This window comes from Delphinus delphis, chromosome 6 (genome assembly GCF_949987515.2).
Source record: "Delphinus delphis chromosome 6, mDelDel1.2, whole genome shotgun sequence".
Classification (NCBI taxonomy): domain Eukaryota; kingdom Metazoa; phylum Chordata; class Mammalia; order Artiodactyla; family Delphinidae; genus Delphinus; species Delphinus delphis.
The window spans coordinates 69,688,687-69,710,705 of NC_082688.1; the positions used below are offsets into that span (position 1 = coordinate 69,688,687).

A 22,019-nucleotide genomic window follows, 5' to 3' on the forward strand; every position below is an offset into this window, starting at 1 on the left:
GGCTGAGAGATTAATGATAGAGTGGAAGAAAAAAATCAGTCTGCTGCCTTCTCTTTACTTTTTCCCACTGACTTGCTCCAATCTTGTGAGGACCGCATCGCCATCTCCTGCCAGCTTAGCCTTCTATTCCTTGGACCATGGCTGCCACAGGCTACTTTGGGCCAATGTAGGGCTTATTTTGTTCTGAGGCATAAATTAAATGTAGGAAGTAAAACACTAGTCACAGCATTAGACTGATTTGCTCATTTGAGAGCATTTTTAAAAGCATCAGGGATAGGACTAAGGGAGAATCAGAACACAGATAAAACCTGATGATTGATGTAAATTTATTTTCATTGTTAATAATTAAATAGATTTGAACCTGAAGATAAAAATCCCCAAAGGCTTGGGTCACTTTACTAATATGTAATGTAATACTTTGTCCCTAAGAAAGCATCATGGTAGCTCATCCTTCCTTGAGCTTTTTAATTAGGTTAATGGCATCTGTTTGTTTCAAAGGACAATTTAATTAAAATGTCAGTGGTGTTGCCTAGATAAATACTGCACTGATGCTGACATGTTATTATGCAAATTAATCACTGCTGCTTGACTGGTAGGGGATAGTTATGTGATCAACAAGGTGAAGAGTTTTTGCTGAACCTATTCTAGAGTTTCACCTGGCCAGTTCCTCCTTGAATTTGTCTCACTGTGTATGTATGGAGTGTCTTCTCTCCATAACTCACTGCAAAGCAAGTGGGGAATGAAGAGATGTTCAAGAGCTAGTCACCGGTGGGAGGGAGACGCAGGAGGGAGGAGCTATGGGGATACGTGTATATGTATAGCTGATTCACTTTGTTATAAAGCAGAAACTAGCACACCATTGTAAAGCAATTATATTCCAATAAAGATGTTAAAAAAAAAAGAGAGAGCTAGTCACCGTACCTTTATAAAATGCGTAACTTGGCCTAAGCATGCATTGTGACTGTGGGCTAGTTTTTCCTATTCAAAGATTAATGTCCAAATATGCATTTAGTCTGCATCCAAAGATCTAATTACCAGTGACTTTAAATACATTTTACCCCATTTTACAAGAACAATACATGCTCAGGAATGTCAAGACCAGAGAAACTTTTGAAATACAGTGATTTGGGGTACTGTTTTAAAACTGAGGCTAAATTTTCTTTCAGAATTTCAGGGTTAAAAAGACACTTTTTATGTCATCTTGACTAATATTCTTGTTTTAAAAGATTTTGATACCCAATTTCTAGTGACCATCTAAGAATTTCTCCAGGGTGATAAATTCACTGAGAATTTAAAACTTTTTAAAATCTTACTTCAGGGATTCGTGCCCATTTTGTAGCAGAACAGGCTTCAAGGTATTCTCAGTTAAAGGAAAGGGAGAATATTAAAATAAAGGATTTTCTTTTTTTTTTTTTGCGGTATGCGGGCCTCTCACTGTTGTGGCCTCTCCCGTTGCGGAGCACAGGCTCCGGACACACAGGCTCAGCGGCCATGGCTCACGGGCCCAGCCGCTCCGCGGCATGTGGGATCCTCCCGGACTGGGGCATGAACCCGTGTCCCCTGCATCGGCAGGCGGACCCTCAACCACTGCGCCACCAAAAAAAAGATAAATAAATAAAGGGTTTAATTTTGATTTTGTTAAATGATTTTCTGGCTAGGGCACCCGGGCATGCCCCCATCTTGCCTTGCTTCCTGGGATTTTGATGTTAGCTATAGGAGTTCCCAGTAATCCTCACTGCAAAACTGCTTCAACCTCAAGGCTTCCTTTCTGTTTTCTCCCCCTGCCCCATCCCTCAGTGTAAATGTTGTTGTCTTATCAATGTATGATAGGCCTCATGGAGGAATGATCTAAGAAGAGATGAACAAAATGATCAAGAGTGCAGAGCAAGCCTTCACTGAGCTTAATCACCTGAGAGTAGGAGAGAGAAGGAAGGAAGGAATGGATGGATTGATAGAACTTGATAATGGCAAGTCCTGAGTTCCATTCTTACCAAATGGAAACAAAAATGCAAGAACACAGGTGTATACTAACCTTTTGATACTCACTAACTCACATGTTCAGTCATGACTGTGGCCTAGGGCTGGAGACACGAGGCTAGCATGGGGAGCAGGGCTGGAAATCTTCCTCATCCCGCCCATTTGCTCTATTCCTGCACCAGGGTAAGCAAGGGAGTAGTTCTTGGATGTACACACTCATTAAAGTTCAGGTCTCAAGTCCAGGTTTGGGGAAGGATTCTCTGCATTTCTGGGAACCCACAATTGTAGAACTCCCTGAGAACTGAACTATCCGATGGTAAGGGTGCTGTGTTGTCTGAGTTCTGTTACGATGAAGTCCGCAAGCCAAGAGCATCTCATCAGTGTCCCACTGGGGATTTTATTCTATAGGCTTACTTTGGAATTATGGAATAATACTAAATGTACATTTTCCAGTGGTAAGTGTATTTAAAAGATTCAGTTTTCTTGATACCAAATTCATAAGTCAAACTTAATATTTTATTGCCAATATTAGAAAACTACCATTTGAGTGATATAAAAAGATAACTCTCTATGCAAATAGTCTAAAAACAAGCTTTTTTTGCATCTTATCTAGGGTTTCTGAATTATGTTACAGACTGGCTTTAAGGTTGCTGGCTTTGGCATATTAAGAGAAAGATGGGGAAAATGATAATGACGGAGGAAAGCCGCCAGCGTGTCGAGTTGCTGTTAAAGTATGCCATCTGAAGTGGTTCACTAGAAGCTGATTCCACACACCAGTGCTTTAGAAAAGCCAGGGGCCAGTTGCATTCTGCTGGGCTTATTCACACAACTGTCCTTCGCCGTGTTTCCAAAACAAATCAGTACATTTTTATATTGGCCAAAGATGACACCGAAGAAGATGGCTTGGGAAATGTAAGGTCTGATGATGAAATAAAAATTTTGGGAAGAAGAAGCTTAGATGTATGAGCTTATTAGATTTTTTAGGTTACCCAAAGCATAATGACCATACATTTATAAGAAGAGTTAAAAATCAGCACTAGTGTCAGAAGGAGGAAAGACGCTGCTGGCATCAGGGAACCAACAGACCTGTGTTTACAAGGCTCTGGGAAGGGATGGAAGTGCTTTTGACCTCATCTGCCCTCCCTATAATATCACCTTCTCTTCTCCTGGTTAATGCCCCCAAATCCTCTCTTGGAATTTTTTTCTTTTTAAACAGAGACAGCCCAGTGGTCAAAGGCAACGCGCTGTTAGCCTTAAGCAGCCTTGCTGTCGTCGTTTCCAAACATGAAGCCAGCCTCTCCTCAGACTCTGAGGGTGTCCTGGAGGTGAGTTAAGGGTGATTAGAACCAGTTGACCTTTGGTTGTGTAACGTGTGAAAAGTGAGACTTCTCCTGAAGCCTGGCCCTGAATTTAGGAGGTTACAGTCATTGGCTGTGCTACCCTATGCATCTTTATACCGTAAGCTTAAGTGTCCTCTAAAACACTTTTCTTTGCTGCTTTTCTGTTTTGCTCTCTCCATCACAGTTAAGTGGTCATTTCCATTTGAAGGTACCAATTTTATGCAACAGGGCTTGTCTTTTTGTGATTACATCATGGTAACCAATCTTAGGAGGTTAACTAGGCTTACTGAAAGTGAACAGTGATGTCAAAAAAATGATAAATAAGCAGTGTTTACTGACTGAAAAAAATTGCACTTTGCATTTTAATTGTAGATGTCAGTGACAAAGTGCCTATTCATTTTTTGCAAGGCATTTATTTCTTAATTAAACATGTGGCAAGCTGGCCAATGTTCATTTCCAATGTACTTTTTCAGATAATTCATATCTGTCAAAATAAAAAGGCATGGATTTATTCTTCTTTTAAGCCCCGTTTTCTGGTAGCTATCATTATCTGGAGACAGTGTAGTCAAGTGGTTAAAAAACACAGGCTTTGGAGTAGGAGAGTCCTAGATTTAAATCCTAATACTTGCATTTACTAGCTCTCTGGCTTACTGTTGGTAACCTCACCTTTCAGAGCCTATTTCCCCATCTGTAAAATGGGGATAACAATACTTACCAGATAGGGTTATTGTTAGGATTAAATGAAGTAATATATGAAAGGCACAGTGGCTGGTAAATAGTCAGTAATAGTAACTATTATCATCAGCATCATCACTTCTTGCTGCAAAAAATTGGGCTTTATTCAATGCTATTCAGCCTATCTCTGTCCCCACAGAGTGCCCGATGGACCATTTGTATTCTTTTTTCATGGTAGGGTTTTTTGGTGGGTTCTTTTTGGGCAAGAAGCCAACTCTAATTTAAATTAAAAAGGAACTAGAAGAATAAGGAATCTGGAATCCCATGGAATTGAAGGCAAAGCTTAAAAACTGAGTTGGGAGAAGAACAGGAGGCAAGTTGGGGAGTCCACACACAGGTACTGATGAACCATTTCAGCAGACCACCCCTACTGGGATGGATCGGCTATAGTCATTTACTGTCTTTGCGTCACTCACTTAAGATTCGGAATCCCGTGGGTCTCATGCCTACACCTTCAGCAGGGTAGGATGAGTAGCTTGATTGAGCATTTAACCAAGCTTTAAATCGTGGAGGAGGGAATTCCCCAAGGGGTGCTCTTACCAATAAACAAGAGAATAATGCTGTGTGGCAAAAGCTACAAATGTGTATTACATGTGGGGAAGGGAAGGAGGCCAAGGAGTTATCGCATGAAGGATAAAAATGTAGTTAGTTACCATATGAAAATTTACCTTTAACCCCAGAATCTTATTTTAATAATGAGAAAGATGAAAATTTTTTAGAGTGGAAATGTTTCATATCTTTGAAAGAGCCGTGGAATACTTTAGCAGAGGCAACATGCTAGGTAGACCTACACCCTAAAAAGTACACATGCCTTCCTAGGATCCCTTCGTTTTGGTGTTATTTATGTCAGACTACCAGTTGTACAGGTCATTTGCCCCAGTAATAACTGGAGGTCTAGCTCAGAGTTTGAGCTCCAGGCCCTTCTATTCTTTATTCCCACAACCTTTGTCCTGTGTTGTGGCACATAGCACACAAAACATTGAGAAGCCTCACAAGCCAAAGATGGGGCTTTGCTTTTATTCTTGATAACCTTGCCTTTGGCTATTACTCAATATAAACTCAAGATGTCATTATTTGATTAAAGTTGAAGTTTTCAAACTTCATTCAAATCTGCATTTGACCAACAACTAAAGATCTTAAGAAGAAGGTCTTGTCTGATTCAAGGAATTAATTCCAAGGTTTCTTAACACCGCATCGACCTTTATAGTTTGCACCATGTGAGTTAATGAATGTTTTTTGACATCCATGGTCATGAATGATTTTTTTTTTCTTTATTTATTTGGCTGTGTCAGGTCTTAGTCGTGGGGCGTGGGCTCTTCGTTGTGGCGTGCGGGTTTTTTTCTCTCTCTAGTTGTGTCGCATGGGCTCCAGAGCATGTAGGCTCTGTAGTTTGCGGCACGTGGGCCCTCTCGTTGAGGCGCGCGAGCTCAGTAGTTGTCACGCACGCAGACTTAGTTGCCCCGCTGCATGTGGGATCTTAGTTCCCCGACCAGGGATCGAACCCGTGTCCCCTGCATTGGAAGGTGGATTCTTTACCGTTGGACCACTGGGGAAGGCCCTCAAGAATGATTTTTTTTTTTTAAAACCAAGTTCTCTTTTTACTGAGCTGGGTTTTGTTGTTGTCATTGTTTTGTTTTTTGCATTCTCTTTCCTCTTCTTTTCCAAACTGAAGATCATTTATGTTTTCTTACTTACTTGGCTAGGCAAATGTGATGATTCTTGAGTGATAAGTATAGTGATAGTAAGCAGAAATGCTAGAGATGGTAAAAAACATTTTGTCAGCTGCTTTATTGAAATGACAAGTCAGAAATGAGAAAGTTTGAGTTGGTTTCTCTGCACGTCTCTCCCTTTAACCACCATGTTACCCTCACTGAACACGGGAGAGCTCTAAGGAGCTCCCAGATCTGTTCTGTTTTGCAGCCCTCATCCTCTCACATCTGCTAAGTCTTGTATGAAAGGTAAGTCTTATTCACATTGGGGCACAGGTGAGGATGTGTATTTGTCAAATACCTATCTACTTCATGCAGTCCTGGCAGGTGAAGTTTAGTTTTTAATAACAGCACTTCATTCTTTCATACAGAAGGAGGTTGTACCCTGGTTCTAGAAATAAAGTTTAGGTTTTTTCTTTTTTCCCATTATCATTTCATGTTTCCCTTCATCTGCAGGTTCAACCTAATTTCCTTTCAATGGAAGTGTGGGTTTCCATGGTGTTTGATACTCTTCTGGTCATTGTCGATAGCCATTACCAGCCCAGAGGACAACTTTTCTCCTGCTTTTATTATGTAAGTTCGAGAAATAAAAAATGGTTAAAAAACTCAAGCATTGATTCTTATATCAATTGTTCATGTGAAATCCATAATATAGTGTAAGTCTTAGCCTTAGCTATACATTAGATATAAGTCTCTGCCTTGGCTGTACCTTAGAGTCACCTGGGGAACTTTAAATATATATATACATATTGAAAAAAGAAATACTGATGTATAGGCCTCATCTCTGATGTAATTGCTTGGGAATGGGTCCTGGGTATCAGCATTTTGGAAGCTTTCTAAGTTATTCTGATGTGTAATCAGAGTCAAGCGCTACAGTTGTAGTAAAATAAACATTGGCTGAAGACGGAGGACCGTGAGTTTCTGGTCTTAGTGCTTTTCATTGCAGAGTATGTGACCAGGGGAAGTTCAGTTAAGCTGTCTGGACCACTGTGTCCTTGTTTATAAAATGAGGTGATTGAGCAATATTAACTACAGTGATTGTAGCCCCAGCTTCACCTCTTATTAGTTTTGTGACTGTTGACCTGACACTTAACCTATCATCTTATTTTCCCTTCCTGTAAAATGAAGGTAAAAATGAATGCTTTGCCAACTTGGTAGAAGATTGTGAGGATCAAATTATATAATCTACAGGAAAATGTTTTGAAAATGTGAAATGCTCTATAAATACAAAGTAATATTGTTGATCATAAAAAAGCACCTGTTACTTAGTCATTCTCTTTCTTCATGCTTATATGCTAAGATCTGAAGCAAATTGAAAACACACTTTGTTGGTTTAGGTTTCATTTTCCCTTTATTGGCTGTAGTGCATGCTTTATTTCTGTATCTGCATGGAATTATTTTGGTTCTGCCTTATCACTATCCATTGCTTAGGGAATTATAGGGATCATGGGACAATCAGCTGAGTGGCAGAGGATTACAGTTGATTTGAATTAAAATATAGCACAAGTCCTGAACTGTTGCTAAGATCACGATTTTAGCCTGAAACTTCATTGCCTTAGGTCTTCTTTGTACAACATTTTGTGTGCCTCTGTCCTCCTGCCCTTAGGAGGACCTGGTATGTATCCATCTGGGGCTTAGGGTCTGGAACTAGATTTTTTTACTATACTTGAGGACAAAAAATGACTTACTAGATAACGTAGAATTAAATTGGAAGGTAGATTTTGCTCAAAGAAGTACTTTGTTTACGATGATTTGTTTTCTGTCAGAAGTTTTCTTATTTCTTTAATGATGGATGAAAACCTTGTTAACTTATATGGAGGTCTTTGCAGTAGCTGTCTGGTTCAGATATTCAGCAGGACAGGATATTGTATTAGACTTCTAATAGCGCTGCTTAGTTCTTGCAATCCAATCAGAATAATGTCTTTACTAGCCAGCTCGGGGTTGCCTCTTACCTTTGTGATTCTTGCATTATTATACTTTTTCAAAGCCCTGTTTCAAAAGCTACTTTCTTTATTTCCCTTGTCTTAGCAGCTGGGTCATTTTGAGTAGTATCGTCATTGTAATAGTGCTATATTAACTTAAAGAATCCCTTAGTTCATGTTGCTTTTTATCCTTAAAGTACTAAAGCTTAGAGAGCAAACGAGTATAGAATTAAAAACACTTTTTAATGTGTTTTGACTGCAAGGGACAACACGGCCTTTATGGTGTGTCTGAAAATTTGAAGTGGGTAATACTGAGGAATGATAAACGGTCTTTCTTCCCCACTTGAGACATATTTATAAATTATATAATGTCTGGTGGAGCTCTCTAACACAGGACTCTCGTAGAAACTGTTCACATTCAGCTGCCCTGTCATTTTATTAGGGTTGTTATTCATTTCTTTTCCCGTAATTACATATAGGGAAGGAGCATATAGAGCTCTCCGTTTCATTTTGAATAGCTGGTTATTGCTTTGTAACCAGAGGCTTTTAGGATTTCAACTTCCTTTTTAATTAAAAGGAATTAACCCCCTGTAGGAAATAATCCATCTACTGGGAAGCGTTCCCACCAAAAATTTTGGGAGATCTGCCAATAGATCCCTGTGCCAAACTTACACTTATCCCTCTGTAACTAAACTTGAGCTGCCCTCACCCTAACCCCTTTTCTTTTCTCTCCGAGAAAACTCCTGGCTTTCTGGACATTCATGATGTGGCTTGGTGGTTTCTGCAAACTTGGATAGCTTCACTTGGGGTTTCTCATTATATACACATGTAGGCTTTGAAAACACTGATATTGTTTCAGGCTTTATAGTGAGGGAATTCACACCCTTTAAAAGGAGACACTTGTAACTTGGTTTTTCAAATTTAAAAGGGTATTATTAGTCAACCGATTGCTTAGTAGCAAATTGTTTTACTAAGAGTAAGAAGGTAACCCGTAGGTAAACACAGAAATAGATTTATTAAAAAAATTTTTTTTTTGGGTGGCAAAGGTGGATTTAGGAGAAGCTTGCACTGTTGTATAGCGCTTTTGTGATAGGTGTGCGTCCTTCATGTTTTAAACAAAAGGCCAACCCCCTGTTTTCTTTCTTTGGCATGTCCTAGAAATCCTATTCTGGTGAAAACACAGCTAGTGCCATTGCACGTTCTGCGGCCGCCACGGCTTTGTCTCTCCTTGTGCCAGTTTTCATTATCTCTTGCAAAGAGAAGGTTGAGGAAATCCTGAACATGCTGACTGCCAGGTTACCTGGGAAACCAAGTGCTGATGAGTCTCAAGCCGTGCAAATCCACATGGGCCTTGCTTTGGGGATGTTTCTCTCTCGCTTGTGTGAGGAGAAACTCAGGTACAGTTTATTAAAATATTCCTGTTTTTCCTCTTTGTGACTTAGGTGGAGGATTTGTCCCTCTCTCTCCCCCCATCCCCCGACGCTCGCGCTCTCTCTCTCTCTCTCTCTCTCTCTCTCTCTCTCTCTCTCTCACACACACACACACACACACACACACACACATTATATCTGAGCAATTTGTGGTGCTCCACTTTTTGAGATGTGCAGCTTGATCCTTTATTCTCCTTTATGAATGAATTTCTCTCTCTAAAATACCATAGACATACATAGACATTAATGTGTTTTAAGGGTTCCTCTTTTTAAAGTGATTGATTACTTGAAAATCATTTCATGCTTAGATGAAAGCCATGTGTAATAGACATGAGGAAAGTCTAATCATATGGTGCTATAAATTTTAAAAAGCTTCTTTTTTTCCCTCTGGTTTATAAGGGTGAAAGTAATTACTTATTCTTTGTTGATATCACTATAAAATGGGAGGAAAAGATCGGGGTACCCCTGTGCCTGAGGGTGCGGGAATCACTGAATCACCTGAGAACTGCATGTACCCAGTTTTAAATATTGCTTTTATCCTGCGCCCTGGCTACATTTTTGTAATCCTTAAAGAGTCTTAATCTCTGCATATTATACTGTGTGCTTTATTCAGTTTGATTGCTCATTTTTAGACTGCTAGCTTTACTCTTGAATGGAGCTAATAGAATATCAAAGACCCAGGTGGAAAATTCCACTAAGTGGGAAAGTTTCCTGGTGCACGAATCTACTTTAGTTTTGTTGCTCGTTATATTTATTCTTTATTTTATTACCGATCTTAGAATTTTATATATCCAGATTGATTGTACTGTGGTACAACACGAGTATTTGGGGATCTTGAATATTTAGATGTCACTGATTTGGAATTTCAGCCCATTTTCCTGCATTGGAAATAGTAGGGATTGTGGGGAGAGGCATTCTGTTCTGATGTTAGCTGTCCTTAAGCTTCACTAGTTGGCAGAAATTGTCTGTCCAAAAGCAAGAAATGGTGTTGATGTGGGTAAATTGGGTGATATTATGCTATATTTAGATTTCTGTTTGAAACCAGTGGTTAAGTTTACATTTGTAATTTACATAGTTTTGTGCAAACATCCATATGTGAAACCTTTATGAGAACTGCTATTGATCTAGGGAAATACTGTATTTCAGATGATCATTTTCAGCCCTTGGAAACATCTGTTGGATGATTTGGGAAGATTGGCTTAGTCTTTGTGATCATAAATGAAACATTTCCAGAATATTCATTTTGTTCTATTCACCAGTATTAGTATACACAGGCCTGGTTCTGGACGTGAACAAAAAGCTGCCCTTTGCATGTGAATTGACTGTTACATGTCTTGTGTGTGGGACAGAACACAAAGTATTTTTATAGACTTAAAACGTGAAAGTGATTTTTTTTTTCCCCTTTGCTTCTATGCTACAAATGGCGGTCTCTTCACCATCTGTGTTCATGTTCTTTCTTCAGTATCTTTTCAAGCTACTTGTTTTACAACTAAAAATGAGCCATGGCAGTTTAATTCCAGGCAACTCATTTCATCCTATCCTGGCTCTGGCTCCCTTCTTCCTTAGTTTAGGAGGAGATGCTGCTGGTTTTAGGGCTTGACAAGCTTACATTTGTGGTTAATTTAATTATGCTACCTGGAGAAACCTATGGTGATTCCCCTAAAGCATCCTTTCTGGTTCCTAGATTGCCTTCCACCCCTATCTACCCTACTTGACTTTGCACCTGCAGGAAACCCTGGGGAAGGACACCAGGAAGCTCTTCCTGAGGCGACCTGCCCACAGAATAACTGCAGATTTTAACTTTGCCATAATGATCCTGTATTTGATAGCATTCTCCTTCTGCCTGGTGTGTTGGTACTGCAGCCATTAATATAATTATTCATGGTTCCCACCTTCCTAATTTCATAGAGCAGAGGAATCTGAAATATTTGCCTTTTAGTACTAATAAATATTTTACTAGATAATGACAGTCTCACCAGATAATGACATTTTTGGAGAAAATTTCTATTTTTCTAAGATTAAAGTGTTTTGAGGGCTACTAACTCTGAATAATCAATGACATCAAATAAGTAGCCCAAAGTGGCCCCTTAGGAGAATAGGATCAGGACAATATCTTGGTATCAAGAATGAAAAGTCACTTTGTAGCAAAGAATTTTGACATTCAATCCATCTTTCTTTTTATTTTATTTTATTTTCTTTTGCTGAGGCTTATGAAAAATCTCCTGAATTTAAATTCCTGTCTAGAATTTATTCAGAAAAGTATATTATTCCAAAGCTTGCTTCTGTCATAACTCCCAGAGGATACTAGTAGGATCTCTTTAGCATTTGTTTAGGATATTTAAGTACATTTTACTCCAGAGAACAACTATAATAGGACTTATTTAGTTAAAGCTATTAAAATTGTGTGTACCTGTGTGCATGTTTTCTCATTGCAAAATGTACTCCTTCACCTCAGGCAAAACCACTATAGTCTTGGTTGGAGAAGATATTATTTAAAGTGCGCTCTGGCTGGCTGGCATTCCTGGGGCTGCATTCCACTCAGCATGGTCTGAGGCAGCAGCAGGAGAGCTGACATGTAGGGACCCCTTGATAATAAAGTGTCGGTGATGAAGCCCACAACTCTGCCTGAAAAAACAGACGTAGACCTACCTTTTAAGTTTTATTTTACTCTAAAACTCATAGTTCTCACCAAGACAATTACAAAAACCACATCAATTACTGTATAAAGGCAGAAAAATATAGGGCTGGGTTTTACCCTCCTTAAAAAAAAAAAAGAATAGAACTGAAAACTTCCATATTTGAGACATGAAATCAGAAGTTATAGCCTTTGCAAGAAAGATTTGGAATGATTATTGATAATATCAGCTTAATGGATTAGTAAATATTCTGAAGAAAATCACCTTAGCATTCCTAGAAATAATTTTTTGGAATTCTGAGCTTTGTTCTTATTTTTCAGTGATTTTAAAATTTGAATGAACTGAGAAAATGCAAAAGTAGCAGTTTTAGGGTTTATTGGTTTGCAAGTGATTATAATGTACAGAAACCCAATTATTGAATAAATTCTCTGACTCAGTTTCTCTGTCTACAAAATATATGTGAATCATCAATATTGTTATTTGCTACTTTTATATATTTTTTAAAGAAATGCATTTTCAATAAAATATTGAGAGCAAAATATTACATAGTAAATATTTTGGACAGTTGAATGATTTTAAATAATTCATTTTTCCCTCTTGGTCTTTACCCAGTGATATATCTGGCCAACAGATGAACCTTCTTCTGATGAAGTCTTTGGATGCCCTGGAAAATTGCTGCTTTGACACTAGTCTTGAATACAAGTATGTTGATTCCGTTCCTTCTCTGATACTCAGAGATTGGTTCTTTCTTTGCCATAAATTTTACATTCTATGGTGAAATATTTGTAGGACCCGGTCTTGAATTCCTTTGTGTAGAGATTTCAGTAGTAATAAAAAAAATCTGTAATTAAAGTTTACTTGTTCTGAAACCCATGTTTCAGAAATAGGCGGTTTGTTTCCATACAAAGCAACAAATGTCATTTTGTGGCTGTCATTAAGTTACCCATACCTTAGATTCTGTCTTGTACTTTACCATATGAGGCATCTATCTGGGGACTTGTATGTATGACAACCTTTTTAAAATCTGTTGAAAATATTCTTTCAATTTGATTTGACTAAGAGAGTCTTTGACTCGTGATTTGGATTTCCCTATGAAATCCAATGTCAGAGGAATCAAAATAGAAACAAGCAGGTTACACCAGAGGTTCCCAACCTCCTCAATATTAGTAGATCCCTTCTCCCTGCAAACTTCATGCTTTTAAAATATTTTGTCTGTTAAACTAAATATCTTAAGAGTTAATTTATTTTCTCATTCCAGTCATGAAAAACAACAAAAACAAAAAGGAATAATCAGAAAATACAAAACAAAATGGTGTTAAACATACTCATTTAGTGAGACATTGAATGTTTTAACTCATCCATGTGGCTTGTGTGGGAAAACATATTGTTTTATTAGGCCTTCTGAAATATTGACACCATTGAGAATCTGGATTGTACCTTTTTGGATTTCCCTATGTTTTGGAACTTGAGGTTTGGATCTTCTGGGGTTGAAGTTACTAGGAAACTCAACAGAGTATAAGCACTAACCTCCAATTTATTAACTCATTTACTTCATGCTATTATGGGCACTGTTCAAATATGAGTTAAATCAGTGTTTACCAAAAAAATCAGTGTTTAAATTTCTGGCCTTTAGGAACTTATGATCTAAAGTTACATTCGTGGATGTAGCCTGTTAAGTTCAGACTAACAAAAGCATAAATGGTAGAAGTACTGCAAGTATCATGTATTTCATCATGTGTAAATAAAGTCAGATCTTCACTTAGTAGGTGGTGGTTATGAGATCTTTCACATGCAGGCTAAGGTTGGATAAGAATGCTTGAAACACACTCACTTTATCACACTTTAAAGTTGAACACGTCAGAGATGAAATGACTTGTTAAGAGTGTGGTTTTGAGTATGGGCAAAGAGAGTTCGGTGGCATGATTCAAGTCTCTTAAATTTAGAAAATGATTAATGGAAGGGATAGGGTCATTTAACTGTTCAGGGGGCCGGTAAAGAGTTGAGTTTTTTGAGCCTAATTCATGTGTTGGTGGTGCTGCCTTTTACAGCCAAGGAGTAAGGTAAGTTTCTGTCCTTTCCTGTCCCCTCTCCCCCTCTTCCTTCTTTCTCCTGCCTTCCCACAAAGGTGTCCAACATATCTGTAGCTCAGGGTATTATAAAGCTGGGGAGAAAATGGTGATTAACATGCTGCGCACTTTCAGCCAGCTGGAACAATCAGGAGTGACTCTCACGTATCAGCTCCATGAGTTTGCAGGAAGGTGTTTGAGTGAAGGGAGGGCCACACGGATCACTGAATTATCCAAAGTATGGGCATTTATGCATTTACAACCTTCATATGTCTAAGCATATGTAACTTCAAAATTAACTTTTTATATTAACAAGGTTCTTGTTTCTTCATTCTTACCTTCTTTCTTGATTCTTACCTTCTTAATAAACATGTGTTTGGGAGAAGGAAAGGTGGGCCTCCATAGGGTATTGAGCCTGCAGATTCAAGTAGAATAGGGTCGTCAGAAATTTCCTGTCCATTTAGTAAAATCTTGCTTGCCTTTCAGTGCCAATTAAAAGCCCAGGTCCTTCAAGAAACCCTCCCTCTATTCTCTCCAAACTGTGTTTTTCCTAGTTAATGAAGTTTAGTATTTTGTCATTGCTAATGCTTTGTGGGTGTCCACGCTTAGGTAGGTCTCTCGTTGGTTTTGGGTTCCACTAATACTTACTGAGCAGCGCCGTATTTTGCTAGGCCTTTTCACATCCGCTTCTCATGTAATTAAGCCCTGATTACAACCTAAATATTGATACTAAAGCAGGAGTCACCATCACTTCAGTTTACAGATGAAGAACGTGAGTCTAAAATAGGAGACTGGTCCAAGGTCACGCACTAAGTGGCAGAGCCAGGAGAGAAACCTAGGTAGTCTGACTTCAAAACCAGCTTGCCTTCCCTTGCTTAGCACAGCATGGAGAACACATTTCAGTAGAAAGAAAGCAGTTTGACACTTGACAGTGTGGTGTTGATTATTTTTTCTGACATGTGGATGTTGTCTATCATCGAAAGCAGAAGAGAGATTCTAACTAGGCCCAGACCTGGTTCATAGCATAAAGTATTCCCCCATCCAATGAGCTTGCAGGAGTCTGGGGCAGTCCTCTCTCACCTGAAATATCGGAGGCGTTACCCAAAGGTAGTTAATAGATCTGGGAGCGTGCTATCTCGAGTGATAGAATTCACCCAGAGCAAATTTACCACGCTTCCTTGGTTTAATGGATGTGTCCCTGCTGAGAGAACCGAGCACCTGGTGTGGTGTTTGGGGTCCTATCACTTACATTTTGCTGCCATCTAGTGGTACTTATTACACCATTTCAATCTTCACAGCCATAACTAGTCATGTTATCCATCAATGACCTGAGCATTGGTTAATTACTGTTGAGCTTTTACAAATATGATAACATTTGTATAGCACTTTGTAAAGGGCAAAGCACTATACAAATGTTAGCTGTTATTAGAACTAATTATTAGATGGCCTAGTACTTAATCTGCAGAATAGCCTACAATAAACTAGGGAATTGAAGATTCATCTCTTGTTAATTTTAGAAAAATATATCATGTCCCAGTTGATATAGCAACACACATATCGGAATTATGAGCATAGCTTTTAAGACTCAGAATTTCCTTTGCCAGTGATATTTTAATACACTTGGATAAGAGATTCAAATAAGTAATGACATAATGGGGCATATCATCCTCTTTATCATTTGTTAGTATTCTTCTAGGAGATTTATGTTAGCAATTCCCAAACCTCAATTTTATATCTAACACAATTTATTTCATCTGTTCAGGACACCAACACTTAAGTCCTTTTTGTCTTCAGTGGACAGAAAGATGTGAAAGCTATCTCTGCCCAAGTTATTCTTGGTTTAGGGCTGGTAGAACAGTGAAGCTAGAATGAGGGAAATGTGTAGAAATGCTGAACTAAGCCCCTAGAAGAATCTTTAAGACTTAGGACAAAAGATACACACATTAAAATGTAGAAGATTTGGAAGTCAGCAGGGAACATCAGGAATGAAGCTTTAGGACTACCTTCTTGGTACATGCTGGAACAAATGAGACAAAGTAGAAGGAAACAGTTCAGATGGTCAATAGATGCACACAATCTAACGTATTTTTGTTGGCACCCATATGTACTTAGTTAGACTATATATTCGTATATCATAACAGTCAGCTAATAACCAAATGAATAGAATCGTTAGTGACTGTTAACCTTGCCCAAGAATAATTCTGCTGTGATATTTTTTAGGTAAATGTAAACTAGAAACCGGGATGTCTTTTTCTAGACCTTTGTGCCCATGTGCCTTGAGATGGTGAAAGAGGAGCTTCAGTCCAGGGGATAGAGATTTTTGTGTGCCCAGATAGCCAGAAAAGCAAGACCTATTATTTGAAGAAGATGAACCCCAGTAGTTAAGTGAGCTTTGAGAAGAATCTTTTTGCCTCATAAACCTGACACCTCTTTCTTAAATTAGTCAGGCAAAAAATAGAAATCGAGTCTTCTTGATTGAATCTTGGATGATATATTCAGTGAATTTTACCACTCATAAATTTTGCCTCCAACTGAACATGAAAATCAAGCCTTGGGTTTTTTTTGGGGGGGAGTTCCCCCCTATAGATTTTTCTCTCCACTTTAGATTCTCTTGAAACTAAAGAGAATTTGGTCAGTTCTTCAGCGTTCAGTAAATGTTGGTTGAATGCCTCTCCCTGTCAAGCAGTGTTACTAGGTGCCACAAATACTGTAGTGAGGAAAAAACAGAAAAGGTACCTACCCTCATGGAGCTTGCAAGCTAGTGAAGGATGTGGTCAGTAATCAAATCAGCTCCCAGATAATCTTCATCAGAGTGTATCATTAAAATTGTCTGAAGTAAATTAGTACAAGGTACTATGGGAAAATATTAAGGAGGTTCCCTGCTGGGCCAGGGCAGGTATCCCTGAGGAAGTAACATTTGAAATCCTAAGCATAAATAGCAGTTACATAATTAAAGAGGGAGCAAAAGTTAAATTTTAAAGTATTAAATGATATTTGTCTAACTATATCTTTGGTCTGATTTCAGGTTTTCATATGCATCAATATAGAAAGATGGCCAAAAAAAACCTTTCCTGTAGAGTCTAAATGAAAACAAAGACTTTAAATCCATTCTAATCAGCAGCAGCCTTTCCTCTTTCAGAAATGTGATTTGTCTCAAAAGCACACAGTGTTCAGATGTTAGATGCTGATTTAACTCATTGAAATATGCATTATGCTAGTTGAGCTGGTTGTTAAGTTCCTGTAAGCAGGAACAGCAGTTCTGCCTGACTTGGATTAGTGCTGCAGTAGCTTCCTGACAAAGGATTTTCTAATGCCAGATCGTTGTGCAATAGAACCTAGGAAAACACACCTGAGACATGTTGCCTTCTCATAATCATTCCATCATGGCATCACACAGGGTGCCGGGAGGGGCCTGGGTTTGGCAGTTGGAACAGAAGGTTGGAAATGAAAAAACCCTGTCTTCTGTCCATGCTCTGCTGGAAACTCTCTGCATGACCTTGAGCAAATCCTGTAGCCTGTCCATCCTCTTGGGCATCTCTTATCGGATGTGGAAGCTCCGCTGGCACAGAGGTGTCAGGGGAAGTAACTAACATGTTCAGGAAACTATGTGAAGGTCTTGACGCCAGCCAAAGCGATAGATGCTATATAAGAGCAAAATGACATAACATACGGGCATTGAAATATGTTATTGGAGAAATGCCCTGGAATGTCTTCTTAAGCAGTAGATATCAGGAAGAGAGGCAAGCCAAACCAGAGTGAGGATGATTTCTGAAAAAGTCAGCATTTCCTCAACTTGAAAAACAACAATGATGATAAAAACTTTTTCAAAAGAGTAAAAAATTACCCCCAAGCCACATTTATCTTATCACACGAACTAGAAGTTTTCTGGGAGAACAATTCTTTTCTTTAAATGGATATGTATTCTTTCAGGAGAACTGGGGCACAAAGCCCAAGATTCCAATTGAATTGTCACATGGGGTAACTTTTGACAAGCCTGTCATTTGTCCATTTTCTCTTCTGACCCAGTGGTACTCGGAGGGATCAGAGGGGAGAAGAGGATTAATGTCATTGTGCACAGACAAATACACAGTTTCTTTGAGACAGAAATTCCACTTGTTGAAGTTGACTAGGAAACATGAAGCACTTAGCAGTACCTCGTAATTATGCCTTGCATTTATCTGCCCCTCCTCCCCCCGTTATTAATCAGATGGCCTCAGCTCATATCCTGAAATTTAGGCTTTTCTGTCTTTATGCAGTTAATCATAGTGCACTCAGCATGATTGGGGGGGGCAGTCAGTGGAGAGAGGACCACGGCATTTCTCTAAGTGCAGAGATAGAACTGGTTTGACTAATTTTTACGCCTCCTTCTCTTACAGAGTTTGTCAAACTATTTCATGTATTTATTTGTTTTCTCCATTGGGTACATAGCACTGGCATGGGCCACGGACACATTTTGATTGGGGGGGGGGGGGCGTTGGTCATGGAATACACCTGTACACCAGGCAGCAGAATTAGAATCCAGCCATCTTACCTCGGGTTGTAGAGCACTGGTAACTCCCATGATAAGTGAAGAGCAATGGCGTGGATTTCTTACGATTTTCACTCCTCATCTTTTTTTGGCATCCAAGCACGGGCTGTGTACTGGGAGTTGGACTTGTCCTGTCCCTCATGAGCCACAGCAGCCGAACAGAGTCGCGAGTTCATGTGGCAGCCTCGCTTCGGAAGCTCTCCGTGTACCTAGATGACAGCGGGGGCCAGAGCAGAACCTTTCAGGAGGTAGGAGACCAACGTTCCAGTTTCCTTCCCTCTGCTGGCTTTTGTTTTCCTCTTGCTGCTTATTTTCTACTTCTCCTGTTTTGGTAACTCTGAAATTAAATCCTTCCTCAATTTCAGCTGGGCTAAGGAGAAAATCTGAGTGGCAAACAACCTACATTAGATCATAAGGTTTTCAAATAGTGCAGCTATTTAAATCAAGTTAGACTTACATGTGGCATGTAAGAGCCTTTAGTGAATACAAAAACCTGACTCAGTATCACTAGAAGGCAGTTTCTAAGAAGAGCTGCAATTTCTGGAGGAAGGTTAAATGGAGATTTTTTAGAATTAGCCTCCATCCAAGTATAACTTTAAGAAATGGCCAGGAATAAGCTTAAGAAACTGAGGATCGAAAAGGCATTTGATTTTTTTTAATGTCAGTTAAGCATGAAAAATTATTGAGGAAATTCCCTTCACCACACTTAATGAAAAGATTTTTCTGTGATGGTGTAAAAATATGCAGAATTGGGATCCTGGGCTCTGGTCTGTGTGTTGACTGGGTCGAGCAGGACATCTGAGGCCTGTGTGTCTGTGAGCCCAGGTGAAGCCGCGCCGCTGCAGGGCTCTTCTCTCTGGGAGGAGCCTGGGCCGACCTCTTGGCCTCACTAGATTCTCCGTCTCATTAGAGCAGATCCTATTTTCCCCCGGCCTGCCCACGAGCTATTGATGAGCACATAATGGCTGCTGTGTTTCCCTGCTCAGCTCCTCTGCTTTCAGCAATAGGACTTGTTGAATCAGTGAATTTCTTTGGGGCACAGAGGGTTGCAGTTTTGTTCTAAGACATGCACCACATTTCCATTTTTAAAGCAGTGCAGAGCACAGTTGGAAAGTACTTTTTTTTTTTAAGCCGAAGGAGAAAATGTTACAACCACGGAGCAATTTGATTAATAAATGAAAGCAAGGTTTTTATAATTGATGCATCTGTCTGCCTTGATGGTTTGATTTAGAAGGCCTCGAGCAAGCAATTTCGGTTGTTCCTCCCCTCTGATTTTTATTATCCAATTTCTACCTTAGAAACTGCCTCTTTTTTTCATGCTGTTATCAATCAGTGTGAGGAGTTGAACATTTCTACTTTGTCTTAACAGCATCTTTGTGAGGAAGGGATTCATCATGAAAATGCAAGGTAGCAGGGAGGGATGAATAACCTTGATTTCGACAAAATGGAAGCTCAAATAGTTGGAGTGACTTGCTTAAAGTTACTTAGCCAGTCAGTGGTCAATTTGGGATATACACTCAAGTATTGTTTCTACTCCCAACATTAAAAAAAATTTATAATTTGTTCATTTATTCATCTATTTATTTATTCATTTGCTTATTAAAATCACACTCGTGCTCTGAAGTGAGTAGTATTATCCCTATTTTACACAATTTATCCGACTCTAAAACCCACCTTTCTCGTCCGTCATGCTCCACTACTTCTACTAGGGAATCTTCATGTAGCAGCGTTTCACTGCTTTTGAATTTCCTCTCCAGTTTGGCCTTGGATCAGAGCACATGGCCATTAGTAGTATCCACTGGTGATGAAAATCTACTTCTACTGTTGAGGGAACTTTTTGATTTAGCGTCTAAAGACCCAGGTTTGAATCTCGCCTCTGTCACTTGCTAGCTATGTGTAATTGAGCCTCAAAGATTTTATCCAGAAAGTAGCCATAATGACCCCCATCTCATAATATTGTTATGAAATATAAGTTAGGCAGCAAAACAATGCCCCGTCTATAGTGGGTATACTCGAATCCAAACCTTATGCCAGGGATAAGTTTGACAAAATATTCGTGTCAACTAAACCGTGTTCTTTTATTTCCCCTCATGAAAACACGTGTTTCTCTTGTCTTTTCTTCTCAGGTCCTTGCCTATACCCTCAGCTGTGTATGTACATCTGCATTCAGTGCCGGAATTATTGAGGCTGTAGAGGCTGAAGATATTATGAATAAGCTTCGACTGTTGGTGGAGAACAACCAGCAGGTTGGAATTTCTGGTTATTTCTCAGTGGGTCTCAGGCTGCTGCTAAGTCTTAATTCTAATTTACTCTGAATTAGACTATAATGTGGTATGGTTTGTGCCCGGAACTGAGGAACTTCTAACTCTTGTCTTGTCCACAGCTATAGCCAGTATCCACAGACATCTTTTTCTCTCTTTATCCCCTATAGGCATTTTTTCTTTTTTGGTCTGAGTACAAAAGTCTTTACTGGCTCTCCAGCTATTGCTCTGTATTTATAAAATCTTAAAACACGTGGCTAGGGAATATAAGAGTTATGTAAGGCTAGAAACAAAAATTCGTAACGATAGGAATACATAGAGTAATCTGATAGAGTAAAGCCTCAGCAAGTTCAAGGCAGAGAAACTCTGCTCATGACTAAATATATAAGAAAATTTAGATTCCTGCAATTTAAATGAAATACCCTTAAAATATTCCCTCTGAAATATTAGTCAACCTTCAAAAGGAAGAAAATTCTGACATACACTATGACATGGATAACCTCTAGGACGTTATGCTAAGTGAAATAGGCCCGTCACAAAAAGACAAACACTGTATGATTCTGTTTATATGAGGTATTTAGAGCAGTCAAAAGCATAGAGACAGAAAGTGGAATGGTGATTGCCAGGGGCTGAGGGAGGGGGAATGGGGAATTATTGTTTAATGGGTACAGAATTTCAGTTTTGCAAGATGAAAAGAGTTCTAAAGATGGATGGGAGTGATGGTTGCACAGCATTATGAATGTACTTCATACCACTGAACTGTACACTTAAAAATGGTTAAGATGGTAAATTTTATGTTATGTGTATTTTACCATAATTTTAAAAAATTGAAACAAAAATGTTCCCTCTGATCACACAGGCTCTAGAATTTCCCTGTTTGTATTTTGTTTGCTCAGTTCTTTGTTTTTTAGATTTCTCCAAAGTCTTAATATTGGCCATAGTGGGTTACTGCAGGATTCAGTCCAGGTTTTAAGCCTGTGCTGTTTTGTATTATTATTATTTTATGGTTGTATGCCTGCTCACTTACAGTCAGAATAGATTTTGCATTGAGAATCAACTATACTTCAATAAAAAATTAAATTAAATTAATGTAAAATTAGAGAAAAAAGAATAGATTTTGCAAACACCAAAATATAGAAGTTTGCATATGCTGTGCTCATTATAGAATATTTTCTCCTCTTGTTTGGGGGTTGACCAGGCTTGGGTGATTTACCTTGGTGTTTTCACCCTAACCTCCTTCTTAGAATTTGGATTGTTTGACCCAAGTCAATCAGTAGTGCAGTATTCTTTTCCTAAAATAAACGACTTACTGAAGCCAAATTCCATACAATTAGACTGCAGTTTCTGTTGCAGACTGGTATAGATTTAAAAAATCTGCAAATCTCTGATTTTCAGATGGAAACAGAATGTGTCTA

General features: G+C 38.9%; 1 protein-coding gene across 11 annotated transcripts in view; it reads left to right on the forward strand.

The window, feature by feature from the left end:
• FOCAD (focadhesin) overlaps positions 1-22,019 on the forward strand; it is a 313,993-nt gene that overhangs the window by 240,681 nt on the left and 51,293 nt on the right. For all 11 annotated transcript variants that reach the window (XR_009519883.1, XM_060014801.1, XM_060014800.1 and 8 more), the window contains 6 exons: positions 3,194-3,302; positions 6,218-6,334; positions 8,842-9,080; positions 12,362-12,451; positions 18,444-18,591; positions 20,470-20,589. Coding sequence is in view for 10 of the 11 variants with exons in the window: in XM_060014801.1 (XP_059870784.1) it covers positions 3,194-3,302; positions 6,218-6,334; positions 8,842-9,080; positions 12,362-12,451; positions 18,444-18,591; positions 20,470-20,589 (823 nt within the window). In the remaining variant the exon portion in view is untranslated. The remainder of the gene's footprint in view (positions 1-3,193; positions 3,303-6,217; positions 6,335-8,841; positions 9,081-12,361; positions 12,452-18,443; positions 18,592-20,469; positions 20,590-22,019) is intronic.